Source organism: Elgaria multicarinata, chromosome 4 (assembly GCF_023053635.1).
Source record: "Elgaria multicarinata webbii isolate HBS135686 ecotype San Diego chromosome 4, rElgMul1.1.pri, whole genome shotgun sequence".
Lineage (NCBI taxonomy): Eukaryota > Metazoa > Chordata > Lepidosauria > Squamata > Anguidae > Elgaria > Elgaria multicarinata.
Genome location: NC_086174.1, coordinates 92094437 through 92113502, shown reverse-complemented (window position 1 = coordinate 92113502; position 19066 = coordinate 92094437). Strand labels below are relative to the sequence as shown.

Sequence of the window (19066 nt, the reverse complement as noted above, 5' to 3'; positions counted from 1 at the left end):
AGGCTGGTCTTCCTCTTGCCATGATGTTCTTCCTCCCAGTGGTCCTTTTTCACCAGGGCAGTGGCAGAGACCAGAGTGCCCTCTCCCTCAGCTAACAGGTCCTATATATATTTTTCATCATGTAAATATTTATGGCTAGTTTGGGGGAGATGAATGCAGCAATGTGGCTGGTCATAGTTGCACTGCTCATACCAGCACTCAGCCGCTGCTCTTCATGTCTGGTTCAAACAGATTACTGTCACTCTACTACAAAGGAGGTTTGTGAATACTGGCAGGGAGATCTGGAGCTCACATCCCTCACTACTGTAGTAAATCTGATTACTTGAGTCCCTGGCAAATGTTCAAACGCAGAGATGACCTGAGCACAACTGGTCCAGTAACCTTTAAATCACTTCCATGTTATGATCGGATTTCAAGGCAGCCTGCTAGACAAGTGACTTGCTTTTCCTTGGAGAATGTGCTCCGGGCACAGTGTTAACAGAGCATGGTGTCTAGTGAAAATCAAAATCATCTGAAGTTAATGGCTTTAGCAAGACACTGTATCCTGGGTTTACAACAGCAACATAGTCATGACTCCGTCTTGTGGATGGCAGACAGTTTCAGAAGACTGCATCTGAAAATAGTTATCACAGCCCCCGACTAGTGCCCACACCGTTCAGTTCTTCAGGCTCTTTCTTTTTTAAAATGGAGAATTTAAAAGACTGGTTGTTGACAGTTTGTTGCTCAAGTTACCACATTTCTGCTTTCTTAAATGAATTCTTTTCCTCACCACCTTCACCACCCCAATCATACTCCTACAAAATACCAACCCGTCGGAATGTCCTCCTCTTTTCCTGAAATAATTCATTAGCGCTCATATGAATACACTGTGATAACGAAGGTAATTATTTATGGAACTAGTGGGCAGGGTGGGTGGGAAATGGCTTTGTGCTGTTGGCACAAAGACTCCAGGAGGCATGGATAGCATACCACCCAGTTATTATATAATCTGGCCTAGCTACCTATGGCTCTCCAGATGTTGTTGGGTCTCCAACTCCCACCAGGCCCAGTCAGCAATAAGTGATGCTGGGAGTTGTAGTCCAGCAAGGGCCATAGCTTGTGAAGATAACTTATTGGCAACAAAGTGAACAGTACCAAAAGCAATACTTTCTCCAGGATTTAAATGATGCCATGTTAGGAAATCCTCTCAGTAGAATTCTGAACAAATGTATGGTATGATATTTCAATTAAAAATACACCTATCTTTTCAATATAAAATTCAACAAGTGTGCATTGGTCACCCAGAACTAGAATTGATTTCTGGTGCAACTGTGCAATGCTGTGGGATTCTAGTATTATGAAATCCCACTCTGGCTATTGTTGGAGATGATCTGAGAAAATGAAACTGTTCTTTCAGCCAAATTGATTGTGGCCTGCATACATTGCTTTACAGATGGGGGACGCCCTCCCCCCCAAAACCCACACTTTGTGGAGCGGTTGTTTGAAGTGGCTTCCAAACAACTATAATTGTAGGGCACAACAACCCCCCCCCCAACTCATATTTCTACTTACCCATTTCAATGTTATAAATGAAGGATGCAGAACCTCAGGTGCAGTTGCCAAATCTAGCCCACCTGGGAGCCAGGTTTCCCAAACTGGCTGTGCCGCCTTCCCCTGCCCCATTTTTTCCAACCATCAATCACTTGGTGTTTTCCAAGCTTTTCTGTAGTTCTCTCCTCTAAGGATATTTAGACAGAGAAAAGTCCTACAACTCCCAGCAGTCCTGAGCCAGCATGGCTGGCTGGGACATGTTGAGAGCCATGGGACTTCCCCACCCTCCGTCTAAGCATACCTAGGATTGCACACTAAAAGATTGAAATGCCTCTTCTAAGGCTTAGTTTCTGGCAGTAAGAACTTTAAGCTACAATATGCTGGAATTCGTTGTACATTTGGCCCTGCCCCTTCGGCCCCGCCCACCACTGGAATGCAGCTCTTGAGAGCTTTCCTGAAAGAGATTCCCAGTCCTGTTATAAATACTGTGCTTGTCACTGCTGAATGTAAGACAATGTGCAGGTCATCTTCCTCATTTTGTTTAGGTTTCCTCAGGTCTACAGTACCTGTGACCCACCGAACATACTACTACTACTACTACTACTACTACTACTACTACTACTACTACTATTTATTTATTTATATCCTGCCTTTCTCCCAGTACTGGGACTCACTAACCCCATATTTTTTAGCCAGCTAGAGGTTTGATAAACTTCCTGGTTTTGCTGCCTTCTGGCATGTCAAGCCAAGAGCATACAACATTGGGTGATGGGCTTCATTCAACTAGTTGAGAAGTCATATAAGGCATGAGGTTATAATAAAGAAGTTACAAGGAACTGCCTTAGACTGATTCCATTCTACAATACTATACAGTCTTCTGTGTCTGGAGGCAACTCCTCAGGGTCGCTTTCCCAGTTCTGAGTTGGGGATGCCAGGAATAAACCTGGGAGGTTGTACAGGGAAAGCATATATATATATATATATATATATATATATATATATATATATATATATATATGAACTATCACAAAGCTGAGGCCTTATCCCTGACAATGAAAGCCTTCTCCAATCTGGTGGCCTCCAGATGTTTTGGACCACAGTTTCCAAGATTCCTGACCATTGGCCATTTTGGCTAGGGCTGATAGAAGTTAAAGTTCAAACATCTGGAGGGCACCAGGTTGGGGAAGGCTGCTATGTACAATCAATGGAGAAAACCCAAGAAACCTCTTGGAAGTGACTAGGCAAAAAGCTTTGCTGACTGGAATTTGAACCCAATCACAGTGGCTAAAGTGCTAAACCTTAGCTAATACACCAGCTTTCCCTAATAATAGACTTACCGTCTAGATGTGTTTGACTAAAACTTCCATAATTCCCAGCCAGCATGGTGTGCTTAGATTTCCCCCATACATTGAGGAACTAGCATTACTTTCACAGAATATATTTCCCATTGATATTGCTTTGATGGAACAAGACCCAGCAGGACAGACTACATGGTAAATTATTCTACCTGGAAAAGCCGTCATTATATGGTATGGGAAGAAACCTATGTTGACAGCAAAGTGGCCCTCCGGATCCCCACTTCCATTCTGCATCTGAGAGCCACAAATAAGATTGCTTGAGAGATGATTGTATATTGGTTTGAAATAGATGAATACTAATTCTGGCAGAAAGAGAAAGTGCAGACTATGGGTGTGGAAATGAAGCCTTATTGCCTCAGTATTGTCATTCATTCAGACTTTGGAAATTCTTTGGACTTCCAGAATCATTCATGAGTATTTAACTATTATGAAGCAGAATAATACACTATCAGCCAGAACTGTGGCCAGGGCCAGATCTACACTACTGCTTTAAAGCGCTTTATAATAGTTTTGACAACTGTATATGGAGTGTGTCCTGGGCCCCAACAGTTGTCAAAACTGTTATAAAGCTCTTTAAAGCAGTAGTGTAGATCCTGCCCTGGTCTTCCATACCTTCTACAAAAAGCTTAAACGTACATATGGGTACCCTCACCAATTTTACAAAGGATGGCAATTCACTGTGGTATATTTCTCAATGCAAGATTTTGTCCCCTTTTCTTTGGAAGTGGCAGAAAACTGAAAAGGATAATTTGTGAAGAATCTTGTATTGTATTCACTATGTTTTGAGTTTTAAAAATATTTATGACATATGAAAAGCCTCCACAGAAAGTAGAGCAAGCCAGAGAACATTGGCTTACATGAAGTAATGCTATGGTACTGTATATATATGTCATAGCCTTTGAGTTGGGGGTAGGGAACTGATTTGGGGTGGGGGGTGGATGACCCCTCCCCAGCCCTCAACAGACCCAAAGACATCAGTGGGCATGCCAAAGGTAATTCAGTCACCAGATGAGGTGCCAGCTGGAGCTTCTGCAGCTGGTGCTTCTGCCAGGGACCCAACTTAACTTCCCCAGTTGGGAAAGTCCATGCATAGCGAAACAGTGCTGATTGAGACATCCTGCTGATGCCTCGGTTGGGCACCAGCTTCGTTGTGTGCAGGCTTTCCCTGGATGGGAAATCCCATGTAGAGCAAAGCCAGGCCCCTGACCAAAGCACCAGTGGGATGCACATCCTTCCAGCTGGCATCTTGGTTGGGATGGCTTTGGCTGCCCTGAGCTTTTTCCCAATAGAGAGGTCACAGGCTTGGGCAAAGATAGTGGGTAAAGGAAACCCCACCGTTATCTTCAATCATTGATCTGAGATGAGATTCCCACCTACCCCCACTTCAGGAGCTAGGGCTTTGGGAAGGGCCTCATATGAGGCCCGGTGGGCTGGAAGGGCCAGCCTGGTGGGCCAAATTGGCCCACAGGTCAGAGGTTTTAAGTAGAGTTGCCTATTACATGCACTTCATGTCAACCCATTTTGTATAATGACATTTTTTGTTCAGCAACTGAGCAAAAATTCAGTACATTTCATTAAAAAGAAACTTTTCTCCACTTAACGCATCTCTTGGAAATTGCAGGAAGTACGCAGATTCCTGCCCATTTCACAAAAAGGAAATGATGAACACTTTTATCTGAGGCTTTAATTGTGCAATTGCTCTGCCTCACTTACAGAACTTTACCTGTGTGTTTGTCCAGACGACGTCATCTTCCATTTGTAACCCTCCTGTTTTCCCACCGTTTCTTCCATCTTTTTTCTTATAACAGAAAATTCATCAAGGTAGCTGCGCAATCTCTTTTGATTGGCAGTATTAGGAGCCATTCACCAGGAAGCACCCCATTTCTCTCCACTTAGTGCAACTCTTGGAAATTGCAGCCAGTGGTTGGTGCATTCATTTAAAGTGAGTAATTCCAATTCTTCCATTTTGTGAGATGTAAAACTTGTACCACCCAGATTACAAAACAAACAGGTACCACAATAGCACCTGAAAATGTTTTCTTCTCCATTTAATGCAACTCTAAGAAATTGCAGCAAGTGGATGGCAAGTTATGTTTAAAGTGGATAATTCTACTCTTCCATAGAGATGACAACATATACAATATAAACTTATTCTGGCAGTTATTTCGTAATAACAAAAGAAGACCATCTGTGGAAATGGCTTTCAGTTCTGCTACATTTAAATAGAACAATAGAACAAAGGGCTCCATAGAACAAAAGGCAACTCATGATGACAGAACTTTAAAAATTCTTGTCACTGGCAAATGAAAAATATGAATATATGTATTTTGTGAACCGCCCAGAGAGCTCCGGCTATTGGACGGTATAGAAATGTAATAAATAAATAAATAAATAAATGTGGTTTCAAAGAGTCCTTATTTTATATTGTATTTTGTAATTCTGTTTTTAGACTGTTGGTTGTTTTATTATGCTTTTCAAGGTTTTATTTTTTTAAAAAAAACCAACATTTCTATACCGCCCAATAGCCGGAGCTTTCTGGGCGGTTCACAAAAATTAAAAACAATCAAAGTATAAAACAACAGTATACAGTATAAAACATGCCCAGAGAGCTTCAGCTATTGGGCGGTATAAAAACGAAATTAAAAAATAAATTAAAAAATATTTTGATATCCTTTATAAGATTCTCGTGATGAGACAACACCCCTAAGATTTTCTTCATGTGCAAATAAAGCAGTGGCATAGAAAGTAGATACACTGTTGAAAAAATACAGTATTATAACAAAGACTACCCAAGAACACTTTGAATTGTGCAAAATGCCAACAGAGCCAGACTTCCACCCACTTCCCCACCCCGCTCCATGCCCATTACCTGACAGGTGCAATTGCAGAATATTTGTAAGGGTTTAGTAAAGACTGGTGCACAGCATCATTATTCGCTGGAGGAAGTTCTCTTGTATTTTTGAACTTCCAGTCAACCCTCAACAGATACTCTGGGAGGCAAACTGTGGGGCTGCCTAGATGGTCTGAAAGCCCCGTGGTGAGTGCATGGTGGCACTGCATTGGTTATACAATGCAGCAGCCACCTTGCAACCATCACGGGGCTTTCCCATGAAGCTGCAACTTAAGAACATCGAGGACTTACCCTGACTTTTTCCCTGGAGCACGGTGAGTATGGTGCATCTGCCATCTATTCTTCTCCAGAGTCACAGCAGAGGTATCCTTGGGTGGATGACAACCCATGATTGGTTGCTGTCTGCCCAGGCAGAGGGCAGGGCTAGCAGGCCACTGGCCACTGGAAAACCCATGTCCTCCCTCTGAGTTGGGATTAGCCACTGCCACCCCGCTGCACAAAAAGCACAGGGTTTTGCTTAAGGCAGCAGCAACCTAGTGCCGTAGAGGCAACCTATCTCTGATGTTTCATGTAATATTTTAAAATAATATCTTTGCATAGTTGTTCATTAGAATACTTCTTGAAAGAATTTTATCTTTGCTTTGGATCAACACATTTGGTATAGAGTTCCAAGTGTGATTATTGCAGAAAATATTCCCCCCTCCATAGAACAGTTCTTCCTTCCTTCTATCACTTAACTATACAGGAAGACTAATGCTAAAAGAAAGAAATTCTAGAGTAATTACAAGAGTGCAAAAATGTGAATGTCAGCCACCCTCCTAGGCGGAGTCCAGGAGTTTCATTCCAGCTTCATAAAACAATGATGCTCAAGAGCAGCTTTCCCCAACCTGGGGCTTTCCAGATGTGTTGGCCTAGAACTTCATCATCTCCCAACTACCATGCTAGAGTATGCTGGGAGTTGTAGGCCAACACATACGGAGGGCACTGGGTTGGGGAAGGCTGCCCCAAAGCCAAAGAGCCAAGGACGCCCCTTCTCTGCTACAGATCCCATCTCTTTGATTTAAATGAAAGAACAAAAATTCAAATGTAAAATGCTCTCTTTTAATTACTAAATTAAGACAGTTAAACATTTTAAAAATGTAAACTTGCAAAGAAAACAATAACAAAATGCAATTAAGACGGTAACATTATTTTTAAAAACTTAAGAGAAATAGAAAGGATGGGGGCTTTTTTGTTCCTTTTTGGTTAGAAGGAAGGAAGGAAGGAATCCAATGCTGATACAGACAACTGAAAAAGTAATACTTTTGTGCATCCCCCCTCCTCCCCGCTCCTGTTTCCCATGAAAGAAGTGCATAGTAATTCCACTGAAACACTTGCAGACATATTGAAAGAAATTTCATTAGCAGTACAGGACATTTAAAACACCTATTTTACGATGGGAAATGGTACACGCAAAAGATATTCTAGCTGAAGCCTGATGACGGGTAAGCATGTGGACAGGACTAAAATGCTATGAGGTTGAGACTATTGCATGTGGTTGCAATGTTTATTAAATTTTTAAAAAATCAGAAAATTTTCAGTATACATATTTTGATACAGGAAAGTACTTGCAGTTTCAACCTTCCAGTTCAAATGGGTTTTGGTGAATTTTCTTGCTTTAATAAGTTTGTTTTAATTTTAGTCACAAAATATAACCTCTCAGAGGGCAAATGTTGCTGGAAACACTGCATATGATTTCTGAAAGATTGAAAGTTACAACGACCTACAGGTACAGAGTCAAACCAAAAAAAGTGCAATCCAATTAAAAAAACGTCATGCTGGGCAAAAGCCAAAGATTCAGTCACTGGCTCTCAGAGTCTTCACCAGTGTTTCATGTCTCCAGTGAAATTAGTCTTTTTTTTTCTGGGTGCTTCAGCATTATGGCTAATCCGTTTCTGAAATGAGTTTCCTCTGCAATAGCACCCACGGACTATACAGGTATGTATATATTTTACATATTTTTTTTATATATAAAAGCAAAAACAAAACAAAATCCCCGAACACTGGTCCTGATTTTATTTTGTTAGAACATGAAAAAATGTAGACAAAAAGAGGCCACTTTTGGAAAATAATACTTTAGTTGAATCAGGAGAAGACTAGTTAAAATCACATAATTTTGCATTATTATTATTTTTTTAAAAAAGGAAAGCACTAGGATAAGTTATTGGCACTGAATTACTATTTACACGGGACCAAGATTTTGCAGTTTACATAACATCAAAACAATGCAGTTTCAGAGTCTTTGATTAAGAACAAAACCAAGTGTTCATGTTTCTGTTCATAGAAGACATTCAGATCTTTAGGACAGGTAGTTCTGGAAGTTCTTGTCAGGATCCAGCACATTTTGACGCTCTAAGACACTGGCTTTGGGAGGAGCCAGTCAGCCTATGTCAGCTGCAAATGGAACACCTGATAACTGTAGTCTGCACAAACCAGAAAAATTACAGGTTGTCACCTGGCTGGTACTGGGGTTCAGTTGCAGTAAAGTAGTCTTCAAGGAAACCCTGCAAGTACTCAAAAGTTGGGCGCTCTTCTGGGTCTTTTTTCCAGCAGTGGATCATGAGCTCATGTAGAGAGATGGGGCAATCCTGAGGGCATGGCATCCTATAGCCCCTTTCTACTTGTTCCAGGACTTCACGATTATTCATACCTATGAAATACAAGCAGCGGCAGGGAAATTCTTTTGATATTTCAGTACAGTTGCAAAACAAACTCAGTTCTGAGTATTTGCTGAAAGGGAATTTTGTTTGGAGATGGGTGGGAAATCACTGGACAGATTTCCCTTAACCAGTACCACTATCATACAAAAAATGGATTAATTTAAAATGAATTACTCTTACCTACTAGAGCGTTTGAAATAACCAGAATGCTTAATACTATTTTTTTGAAATCAAAAGGTGGAACTACAAATATATGCTTATTTCAAAACAAATCCTTAACAAAAACCCTTACCTTCCTGAGCATTTATTTTGTTGCTACTCCTCTATTTAATTTTTCTAGTTCTCATTTGCCCACATTGCCAGTTCTGATCTGTATCATCATCATATGATTTCATTAACAAAAATAGGATTAAAGGGCATTGTGGCCAAATAAGGCTGAGGATATGAAGGCAAAGAAGGAAAAAGGCATCTTGAAGATCATTAAAATATAATGAATATATTCACGATGTGCTGAAAATTGCCTAACTGGCATTTTTGATACTCAAGAAAAAGAATACAAATAACAAAATAAGAGCGTTCGCTCAACGCTAAAAAAAGTGTTTTTAAAAGGACCCAGCTGCTCATTGCAAGATTGCTGCTTTTCAAGCACTCTGTGAGAATTAGGTGAATAAAACACTGAACAAGTGAACAAGACTATAATTGCACCACACTTTTTCAGAAGGAGATCGCCTCAACCTCCTAGAAATTCCATATAGGTTCTAATGGACAAGGTAGTAAGCTACACCAAGCAGGATATAGCGGTATGAAAGTGGTATATGGTATTTGTCAACAAGCCCCAACAGCTGTCAGTGCACTTCAATACGGCTATAAAACCATAGTGTGGCTCCTGCCTTTTATTTACTGCTTTCATAGTGCAATATCTTGCTTGGTGTAGATTAAGCCGTAGTCACAGGCACAAGAAACAAGTTCTCTTGACTCTGACAAGGATCCAAAGAGGCGAGGTGCTTTTGTGGGGGAGATCTGTGCGTTTAGACAGAGTTTCATTTGCTTTTGCTGCAGCAGTTTTAGCTTCCTTAAACAAGGGGCTGCTTTATAGTTGGTCTCTGTCATGCAAATATATTACATATTTAGATTCAGGCATTAAAATATGTAGATTTTACCCTATTCATATAAACTGTGAATAGCATGTTTTCACATGTTTTTTCTTTTCTTACCTGGGTATGGCACTCTTCCTTTTGTTACTAGTTCTGTTAGCAATATACCAAAGGACCAGACATCTGATTTTATTGTAAACCTTCCATACAATGCAGCTTCTGGGGCAGTCCACTTTATGGGGAATTTTGCACCTAGGAAAGAACAAAGATGTTACTTGTTCATGCATCAGTGGCTATTAGTGTCGTAATTCCAAGCCCTCTTGCTGAAATGCAAGACAAAGAGATCCATAAGGTTTTTATTTAGTAAAAAACACCTCCTCACACTTGAAGTGAAGGTGAAGACTAGGAGCTATCTTCTAAGCTTAATCAGCTAAACAAAGCAAGGCTATTGCCTACCAACTAAATGGATGGTTTCCCACTATGCTTGATGGGCTTTTACCAGACTTCTCCTTCAGGGAGGGTCTTCTTGACCCAACTTCTGACGTGCAGCTAGTCTGGCAGACCACCTCCCACCTCCGCCCACTTGACCCTGTGGTGGACTCTGGGATCTGTCAATTCTGATGCTCCCACCATCTCTGACATAGGCAGGATCTACACTATTGTTTTATAGTGGTATTGAAGTGCACTGACAACTGTTGGGGCCCATGAAACATCTACACCAAGCAGGATATAACACTATGAAAGCAGTATGAAAGTTGTATATGTTACGTGTCATGGGCCCCAACAGTTGTCAGTGCACTTCAATACTGTTATAAAGCAGTAGTGTGGCCCCTGCCTCCATATACCACTTTCATAGTGCAATATCCTGGTTGCTGTAGATCTGGCCAAAGACTGAGTTCCTGGGGTGGAGGGGAGGGGAAAGAGGTTATCTGAGCTGGGCCTCCTGTTTAATAAGCTCCTGGGAAGATTCCTCCCTGACCCCTGGAGAGTATTGGGCCAGATCTACACCTTGTGTCGAATCATTATGAATATGGAATAAAAAGCAGAAAATAACACTATGAAAGCAATATATGGAATGTGGATTGTGCCCCAACAATTATCAGTGCACTTCAATGCCACTATAAACAGTAGGTAAGATTTAGCCTTGGGGAACTTCCTCCCCTGCAACGTCATGGCTGAGCTTCTTCTAGTTCTCTCTCTAACTTGGGGTCTGAAACCAAACCAGGGAGGCCGGGCCCCATCCTGACAAATAGGAGCTCATTTTATTGAGTGAGACTCAAATAAAGAAAAATCTATTCACTGCTTAACTAAATTTTAAATGTGAACAGCCTTGACTTAGGTTTTCAAAAACCATGAGATTTGAGAAATAATTCAAATCTTTCCACTGGACACTGGATTCTGAGTCTTTAGGACTCATTGTGACGCTTGCTTTTCATCTCTACAACCATGAAGATTCTGAGTTGTATTTTCAAATATATGAGAGCTGGAATTTTCATAAATTGTCATACAATATACTGCTCTCATATGAAAAAGAAGCCATACCCAACTGTATCTTGAAATGTTCCTTGAGTGCACTCCTATGCACACTGGCCTTGATTTGGTCTCGCTTTGAAGGATTGCTATTTTATCTATTTTTAAAATTATTTTTGTTAGTTGGTTTTGACATGCAATACCCTGTTTCCAATCTTTAGCCTTTCAGATGAGACGTTATATTATACATCATAAAATAAATTATACGTAAGAATTACAGTTAATACCACCTTGCTTTTATTGAGTCAATTTATGAATCTGCACTAGAGAGTTTAGTTTTATATTAAATAATACAGATTAATAGAAAGGGAAACCACATTTTTTAAAAAAATGCTGCTGTATGTTGTCAGCAGGAAACCATTTTATTTTGATAAGGCAACTGTATCATTTCCAGGAATGTCTGAGCAGAAAAATTTACCTAAATTCAAGAGACAATAGTGACTGATAAAAAATACAAATTACATAATATTTTAGGAAAATTAAAAATAAGAATATTCTACCTGCCACGCCCCAGCTGACCTTGTTTTACATATTGTAATAATTCCACAAACGGAATTAAATCTGTTTTGTGTTTGTAGTTGGATTGAACTAGATCCCCTTAAAAATACCTACAATTTCTCTTAAATGCCTAAAAGGAAATCTGAGTAAAATCTATCATTCCTATTGCCCTGGCTCTGGTTCAATCAGCTTTTGTCAAAGGTTTCAAGAGTAAACAGCTTCTATGAACTGGAAGTATAATAGCACCTGAGAGGAATGGGTCTCTTTAATAGATTCAAATGTATCATGAGTGGAAAAAATGGAACTAAAGGTACAAACAAGCAGGTGACAAAAGCAGTGAGGCAAGTCACAGATTCCATGTCATATCAAATACATATTGCACACACCCACACACTATTGGAACAACAGTCCCATTTTGCAGCTGAGGAAAAACTGAAGCTCAACACTAAGTGATGAACCCAGGAACAGTTAGTGTGTCCCCTGGCAGATGATCCTTAAATAGAAAAAGAGTACCACTGAACACATCTAGAGTATCACTTCTTCACTACTGAAGAAGGAGGTCTCGCCCTCCTTACACATTTAAAAATTAAGACGCAAGGCCTACAGAGAGATGGTGTTTACTCGCACACAAGCTAAGCCCCAGCATGTTCTGACCCCAGTTCTATTGCCAGTGAAGCACAGAAGACACAGGCCTAATCCACATCAGTCATTTATTCCAGAATAGTATCGAGGTTGTCCCACATGACGCACAGCTGATCCCGCAGTGATCTAGGGACAACCCCTCAGTTTTCCCAGGATATTGATGACAGCTTTTGTCCCAGTTTTTTCCCCACTGTCGCAAAAATCCCGAGGTGCGTGGCTGGTGTGGCCTCCCCTCGCAAAGCTGTTGCTGTTCCTCGCGAGTAGCAGGGTTCAGCGAACAGGCAATCAGCTGTAAGGAGCGAGCCCATGGGTATCAGGGGTGAGGGGGAGAGCATTGTCGAGATATTCTGGATGTGTCTCGAGTCTTTCAGCACCGAGTGTGTGCGTGTGCATTTTCAAAAAACTCATCTTCGTGCAGGATTGCAACTCTGCTCTTGCACAAGAGACAGGAGTCGTAAAAATAAATAATTGCCCCGGAACGGTTCTCCTTAAATTGTGAAATTGTGGGCAAACGCACTGGCGTGTGCCCCATGAGGGATGATTGCTGAAGCAGAAAACTTCACGATCATCCCTCCCCCCTCTCGAAAGGTCTCTAGGTGTAGATGAGCCCAGTCTCAACCTCCTCTGGCCCATAACTCCTTGCCTCTGGAAACTTCTCCCACAGCTCTGTTTTCCCTTCATTTCAGTGGGCTGGGTGAAGCATAAAGAAATGTCAACAGTAAAAGCATCTAATGTGCATGTAACACTGAGGCTATTTAGAGAGGACCATTAAGAGACGAAAAGTGCAATTAAAAGCATATGTTTCATGTTAGATGTTTTGTGTATCTGTGGGAATCTAACCTTGTACAAGTGGACTTCCCCTTTCCTCCCCGCTGTATCTATTCTTGAGGGTTCCCCAACCCTCAAGTAGATTTGGGCTTACAGGGGTGAGGGGAAATCTGTTATGCCAGTAGCTTCTGTTCCATTGGATCCAACTCCATTGGTTCCATTGGATCCAATTAGTTTAGCAATTACAGTTTTGGCTTCAACCAAAGGGTTAAGGATATAAAAGTATATAGAGAATTATACAAAATCTTGACAGGCAGCTCCTTTGTGCTGCGTGCTCCCTGGGCTTCAGCTTTAATTGCTCGGGGCATATCACGACTCAAAAAAATCATGTCTTCCCTAGCTATACTAGGACACTTAGAAGGAAAATAGCATTAGCAAGCACTTGTATAACTTTTTCTACTTCATTAGACTTTATCTTATTAAGAAATATTTACCTATTCCCCCATTTTCTCAACCCACTCAGAGCAAAGAGGTTTTTCCACCCACAGCCAGATGTAATGCTCTCCTCCATTACATTATACAGTTATTAGTGCTGCATTTGGGCTAGATCTGGGTGGAGGTGGGAATTGCTTCTATTTTTTCAGAGAAATGACAATCCGTACACAGCTTAAAACAGAAAAAAATAAACACAGAAAATGATGCATTGTTGCATTTTGATTTATTTATTCATTTATTTCTAAGATTTAATAGTCTCCTTTTGGTAATAGCTCTTAAATTATATTGTTATGTACTCCCTACTTCTCCAACCAGAGAGGAATTCCTAGGGTAGTGCTACAGAGTTTAATTTCTAGAGATTTATGGTGTCTTTATAATGTTTGCTTTATCTACAAATATGCAAGCAGAGCCAACGGCAACAAACAGGCTCCTAAAACATGCAGCAGATCCCCAGAAAGATCTCCCCAGTTTCAGTTAATCCCCCCTAGAAATGCTGCTTTCTTCCTCTGCGTTTTCCTGCTTTCACTGACAACTCCAAAACCTCCAAATATTCTCACAGATAAAAGTCTTCAATTTCCCCATTTATGCAGGTGAATTAGCCATTCACGTGTTCATCCACGGTCTGTTTTCTTTCGGTGTGTGTGTGAAGTAACCTGACTCATTCCTAGTGATGACACCACACAAACTCACAATATTGTTGTATGATGCTGGGGAAGGGATTGAATTGTTGTAAACCGTCCAGAGAGCTTTGACTATTGGGCAGTACAGAAATGAAATAAATAAATAATAATAATAATAAGAAGAAGAAGAAGAAGAAGAAGAAGAAGAAGAAGAAGAAGAAGAAGAAGAAGAAGAAAGGCAAACGTGGAGAGAGAATGCAGGAAACAGCAATTTGTCAATGCATGTCCATCTGTTGCTTGCTCATGATTTGTAGGAAATAAGGAAACTTTATATCTCTATTTTGCTCTTTGTGTAAACGTTAGAAAAACAGTGAAAAAACAGGCTCAATAATAGCATGTCCTATAGAACTACTGGTGAGGAGTATCTTAACACCATCTGTTTCCTTTAGCAATTTCTTTAGGGATTCAAGACAGAGCTTTTGGAGAAGGGAGAAGGGAGGAAGTCAGCCCAATTAATGTTAACTTCACAAAATATCAAGTGGCAAGGAAAAAGAAACCTCAGTGTTTCTTTTCAAAGCCAACCTTCAACTCTTCACTGGGGTGAGAGCACTGCCCGTCTCCAAAAGCAAGGGTTTCAGGCTTTCCCAGCCCGTCTTCTGCTCCTGTGTGCCAGAGACTTTTCAAGAACAGTAGCTGGCTAGATAAACAACGCAGTCCCCCAGCTGCATCCCTATGGGAATTCTATACGATGGGGTCATGGGGAAAAAAACAGCCACTGCTTCATACTGTTACTATGCCATCAGCAGCCCCAGGGGAATCTAATCAAGACTCCAGCTAAAAACTACTTAAAAGCTTGCTTAAAATAATTATTTTAAACATAAAAGTGTGTGTTTCAGTCAAATGACTATAATTTCCACAGCTTTAAATCCAGTCTCTACAACATATATTGAAAAACCTACAAAAATCGCCAACTATTGCCAATGTGTCTATATAACTGGTTGCTCGGAATAATTTTAGAATGTACTGCTTTTGGATTTCCTATTATATACAGAAGAAATGCAGGTTGCTTACCTGTAACTGTAGTTCTTCGAGTGGTCATCTATGCATTCACACATATGGGCTTTGCGCCTGCGCAGAGACCAGACCGGAACCTACTATAGCTGAGTGGAACGTTTTTGGCGGGAACCCCTCCCCCCATGCTACCGCGCATGTCCATGGGGTTCCCGCCCTTACCTCAGTTTACAGGAGTCCGACATTGTGCCCCCATAAACATGAGTGTAAATAAAGTAAAGTACATTCCACAAAAACAGTGTGTCATTTATAAGTCTCACACCACCAAGTGGGGATGGTGGGTGGGTTGTGTGAATGCATAGATGACCACTCGAAGAACTACAGTTACAGGTAAGCAACCTGCATTTCTTCTTCGTGGTCTCTATGCATCACACATATGGGCGAATAGCGAGCTGACATACCTTTGGAGGTGGGTTGGTGCATCATCTGAAGATCTCTGAAAGCACTGTCCTCCCAAATGAGCAGTCCTGCCTCGCACGGGTGTCCAAACTGTAGTGCTTGACAAACGTGGATGGAGTGGACCACGTTGCGGCTCTACAGACTTCAGTCAGTGGAACACCTCTGGTGAAAGCCACCGACGTTGAAACAGCTCTGGTGGAATGAGCTGTTACAGGTTTCACTAACTCTAATTTAGCAATAGAGTAGGCCAATTCTATTGTCTCCACTATCCAGCGTGACAGTCGTTGGCAGGAGACAGGGAGTCCCTTAGAAGGCTCACCATAACAAATAAACAGTTGCTTTGTCTTTCTAAATGTCTCTGTCCTGTCTTTGTAAAAAGCAAGAGCCCTTCTTACATCCAGAGTATGCAAAGAAGACTCAAGAGGTGTAGTTGGATTAGGAAAGAAAGCAGGTAAAGAAATATGCTGGGACAGATGAAAAGTAGACACTACCTTTGGCAAGAAGGCTGGGTCTGTGCGTAGCACAACCTTGTCCTTATGAAAGATAGTGTATGGAACATCTATCCTAAGAGCTTTAAGCTCACTTGCACGTCTTGCTGATGTGATGGCTACTAAAAAGACAGTCTTTAAAGTAAGCAGCCTAAGGTCTGTCGAAGCCATGGGCTCGAAGGGCTTGCGTGTCAATGCTTGCAGCACAACTGACAGGCTCCAAGGCGGCACGATAGTCTTCACAGTCGGTATCGTGTTCTTCAGACCTTTCAGAAATTTCTTGGTTGTTGGATGGGTAAAAGGTGTAAAACCATCCACACCCCGGTGAAAAGATGTAATCGCAGCAAGGTGAACCCTGATGGATGCGAGCTTAAGTCCCTGCTGGAAAAGTGTCAATAAATAATTAAGGATGAAGGGCAAATGGCAAGATTCTGGTGTTTGATCTTGTACTGAAGCAAAGTTCCGAAATCTTTGCCACTTTGCTGCATAAGTTTTCCTAGTGGAAGGCTTTAGCGCTGCCAATATAATGTGATCCACAGTCAAAGTTCTAGCATCTGAATCTTGGCTATCACCCTTGTCAGTAGTGGGAAGGGAGGAAACATGTACAGGAGATTTCCTCTCCAAGTCCTGGTGAAAGCGTCTCCTAAAGATTGATCTCCTCTTCCTGCCCTGCTGCAATACTTGGCGCAAACTGTGTTGTCTTCGGTAGCGAAGACATCGACAGCAGGGTGGCCCCAGTACCGAAAAAGGCTTTCCCGCACCTCGGCGTCGAGTTCCCACTCGTGGTCGACATGGAAGGACCTGCTGAGGGAGTCCGCAATAACGTTGTCCTTGCCGGCTACATGGATCGCCGTCAGGTAAGTCCTTCTCTTTATGCACCAGTTCCATATCCTGAGTGCAGACCGGTTCAGAGGGTGTGATCTTGTTCCACCCTGCCTGTTGATGTATGCCACCACGGTAGTATTGTCCGTCGCGATCAAGACATTCTTGCCCTCGATCAACTGTGCAAATGCTCTTATTGCATTTTCTACAGCCATGAGTTCGAGGTGATTGATGTGCTGTTCTCTCTGTGATCGAGGCCAACGACCCTGAGAGGTTAAAGAGCTGCAATGGGCTCCCCATCCTTCTAAAGATGCATCCGTCGTGATCGTTACCGAAGGCGCGTCTTGTTGGAATGGAACGCCTTCGAGAAGAGTCGACATCGAGAACCACCATTTCAGCGATGCCCTGACTTGCTTCGGTATCGAAAGGTAAGTCCGTCGAGCATTGTGCCTGAGATCGAAAGTCCTCAAAAACCAGGCCTGCAATATCCTCATTCTGAGTCTTGCAAATTTTATGACTGCCGTAGTAGCTGCCATCAATCCTAACAGTCTCTGAATTGTCCATGCCGAAACCTTTCGGCGGCTCTCGGTATCGATGGCTAACTGCTGTAAGGTGTTCGCCCTGGTTGACGGTAAGTATGCCCTCCCGTCTCGAGAGGATAGAGTTACCCCTATGAAGTCCAATCTCTGCTGTGGAGTCAAAATGGACTTTTCGTGGTTGACCCACAGCCCCAACGAGTCCAACAGGTTGAGGGTGGTTAGTATATCCGACTGGAGCGCCTCGCTGCTGTCCGCTACGAGAAGCCAATCGTCCAGGTACGGATACACGTAAATGCCTTTCTGCCTTAGGTGGGCGCATACCACCGCCATAACCTTCGTGAAGACCCTCGGCGCCGTGGCCAATCCGAACGGAAGAACGGTGAACTGGTACTGGGACGCTCCGATCGAAAACCGAAGGTAAGCTTGATGCGACTTCCTGATGGAAATGTGGAAGTACGCATCCTTCAGATCCACCACTGCAAACCACACTCCTTTCTGTAGAAGCTGCAGAATTGAAGTAACCGTTGTCATACGGAACTTCCTCGGGGTGATGAACTTGTTCAGTTGTCTTAAGTCCATGATCGGTCGAAGACCTCCATCTTTCTTCGGGACCGTGAAGTAACGAGAGAAAAATCCCTGATTGAGTTCCTCTGCCGGTACGGGAGAGATGGCTCCCTTCGATAGTAAGGTCTGTACCTCGAGCAGCAGAGGAGGGGATGGAGTCGTTACTTTCACGCCGGAAAAAGGAGGGAGGGCATCGAGCTCGATGGCATAGCCCGAGTTGATGATAGTGAGCACCCAGGAGTCTGTTGTAATTGACTCCCATTGATGGTACTGGGGTGCTAAGCGGTTCGCAAAAGGGAGTGGATCTGGATCTAAGGAGTCAAACCCGCTGTTTCTTGCTGAAGTCGGGTTGCCTCTTGTCATGTTGGTATCTGCCCTGGTAAGGCCTCTTCCTCTGCAGCTGTTGTTGTTGCTGCCGAGGTTGCGGCTGGTATTGGGGCCGATGCTGTTGCTGCTGCATCGGAGGTCTCCATTTTCTAGAACGGTATTGAGGTTGCGAGGGAAAAGTAAACCCCATCTTTTTAGCAGTCGTCCGAGCTTTATAGATGGAGTCCAGCGTGTCATCGGTCTTGCTGTTAAATAGACCTTCTCCATCAAACGGCATATTTTCTATCCTGGCCTTAGTCTCGTTGGTTAGATTTGAGGATCTAAGCCAGGCATGCCTTCTTAACGATATGGCCCCCATCATCGATTTTGAGTGGCAGTCCACCTGGTGTCGAGCGGTGGACAACTGCTGCCGTGCTATACCCGTTGCTTCATTTTGAAGAACTCTTGCCACCTCTCTTTTATCCTCTGGGAGGTGATCACACAGATTACCAATCTTCTCCCAAAGAAAAAGTTGATAACGGGCCATAGTTGCTTCATAGGCTGATGCCCTGATGCCCAAGGAGGATGACGAATAGACTCTTCTGCCCGTCATGTCTAGCTTTCTCCCCTCTCTATCCACTGGAGCAGAATGTGCTTTCTGGGACTGGCCCTGTGCTGACTCAACCACTATTGAGTTCGGTTTAGGGTGCTGAACTAAAAATTGTGCACCCTCTTCCTGCACTTTATACAGAGTCTCTAGGCGTTTTGATGTTGCCTGCGTCGACGTCGGTG

The 19066-nt window shown here is 42.5% G+C and overlaps 1 protein-coding gene across 6 annotated transcripts in view; it reads right to left on the bottom strand.

Annotated features, from left to right (window-relative positions):
- Nucleotides 1–6838: 6838 nt before the first annotated feature.
- The window catches only part of FYN (FYN proto-oncogene, Src family tyrosine kinase), a 139796-nt gene continuing 127568 nt past the window's right edge, over nucleotides 6839–19066 (bottom strand). For all 6 annotated transcript variants that reach the window (XM_063124771.1, XM_063124772.1, XM_063124773.1 and 3 more), the window contains 2 exons: nucleotides 9653–9784; nucleotides 6839–8428 (listed from right to left, as the gene is read on the bottom strand). In XM_063124771.1, coding sequence (XP_062980841.1) covers nucleotides 8220–8428; nucleotides 9653–9784 — 341 coding nt within the window. In that variant the 3' untranslated portion in view covers nucleotides 6839–8219. The remainder of the gene's footprint in view (nucleotides 8429–9652; nucleotides 9785–19066) is intronic.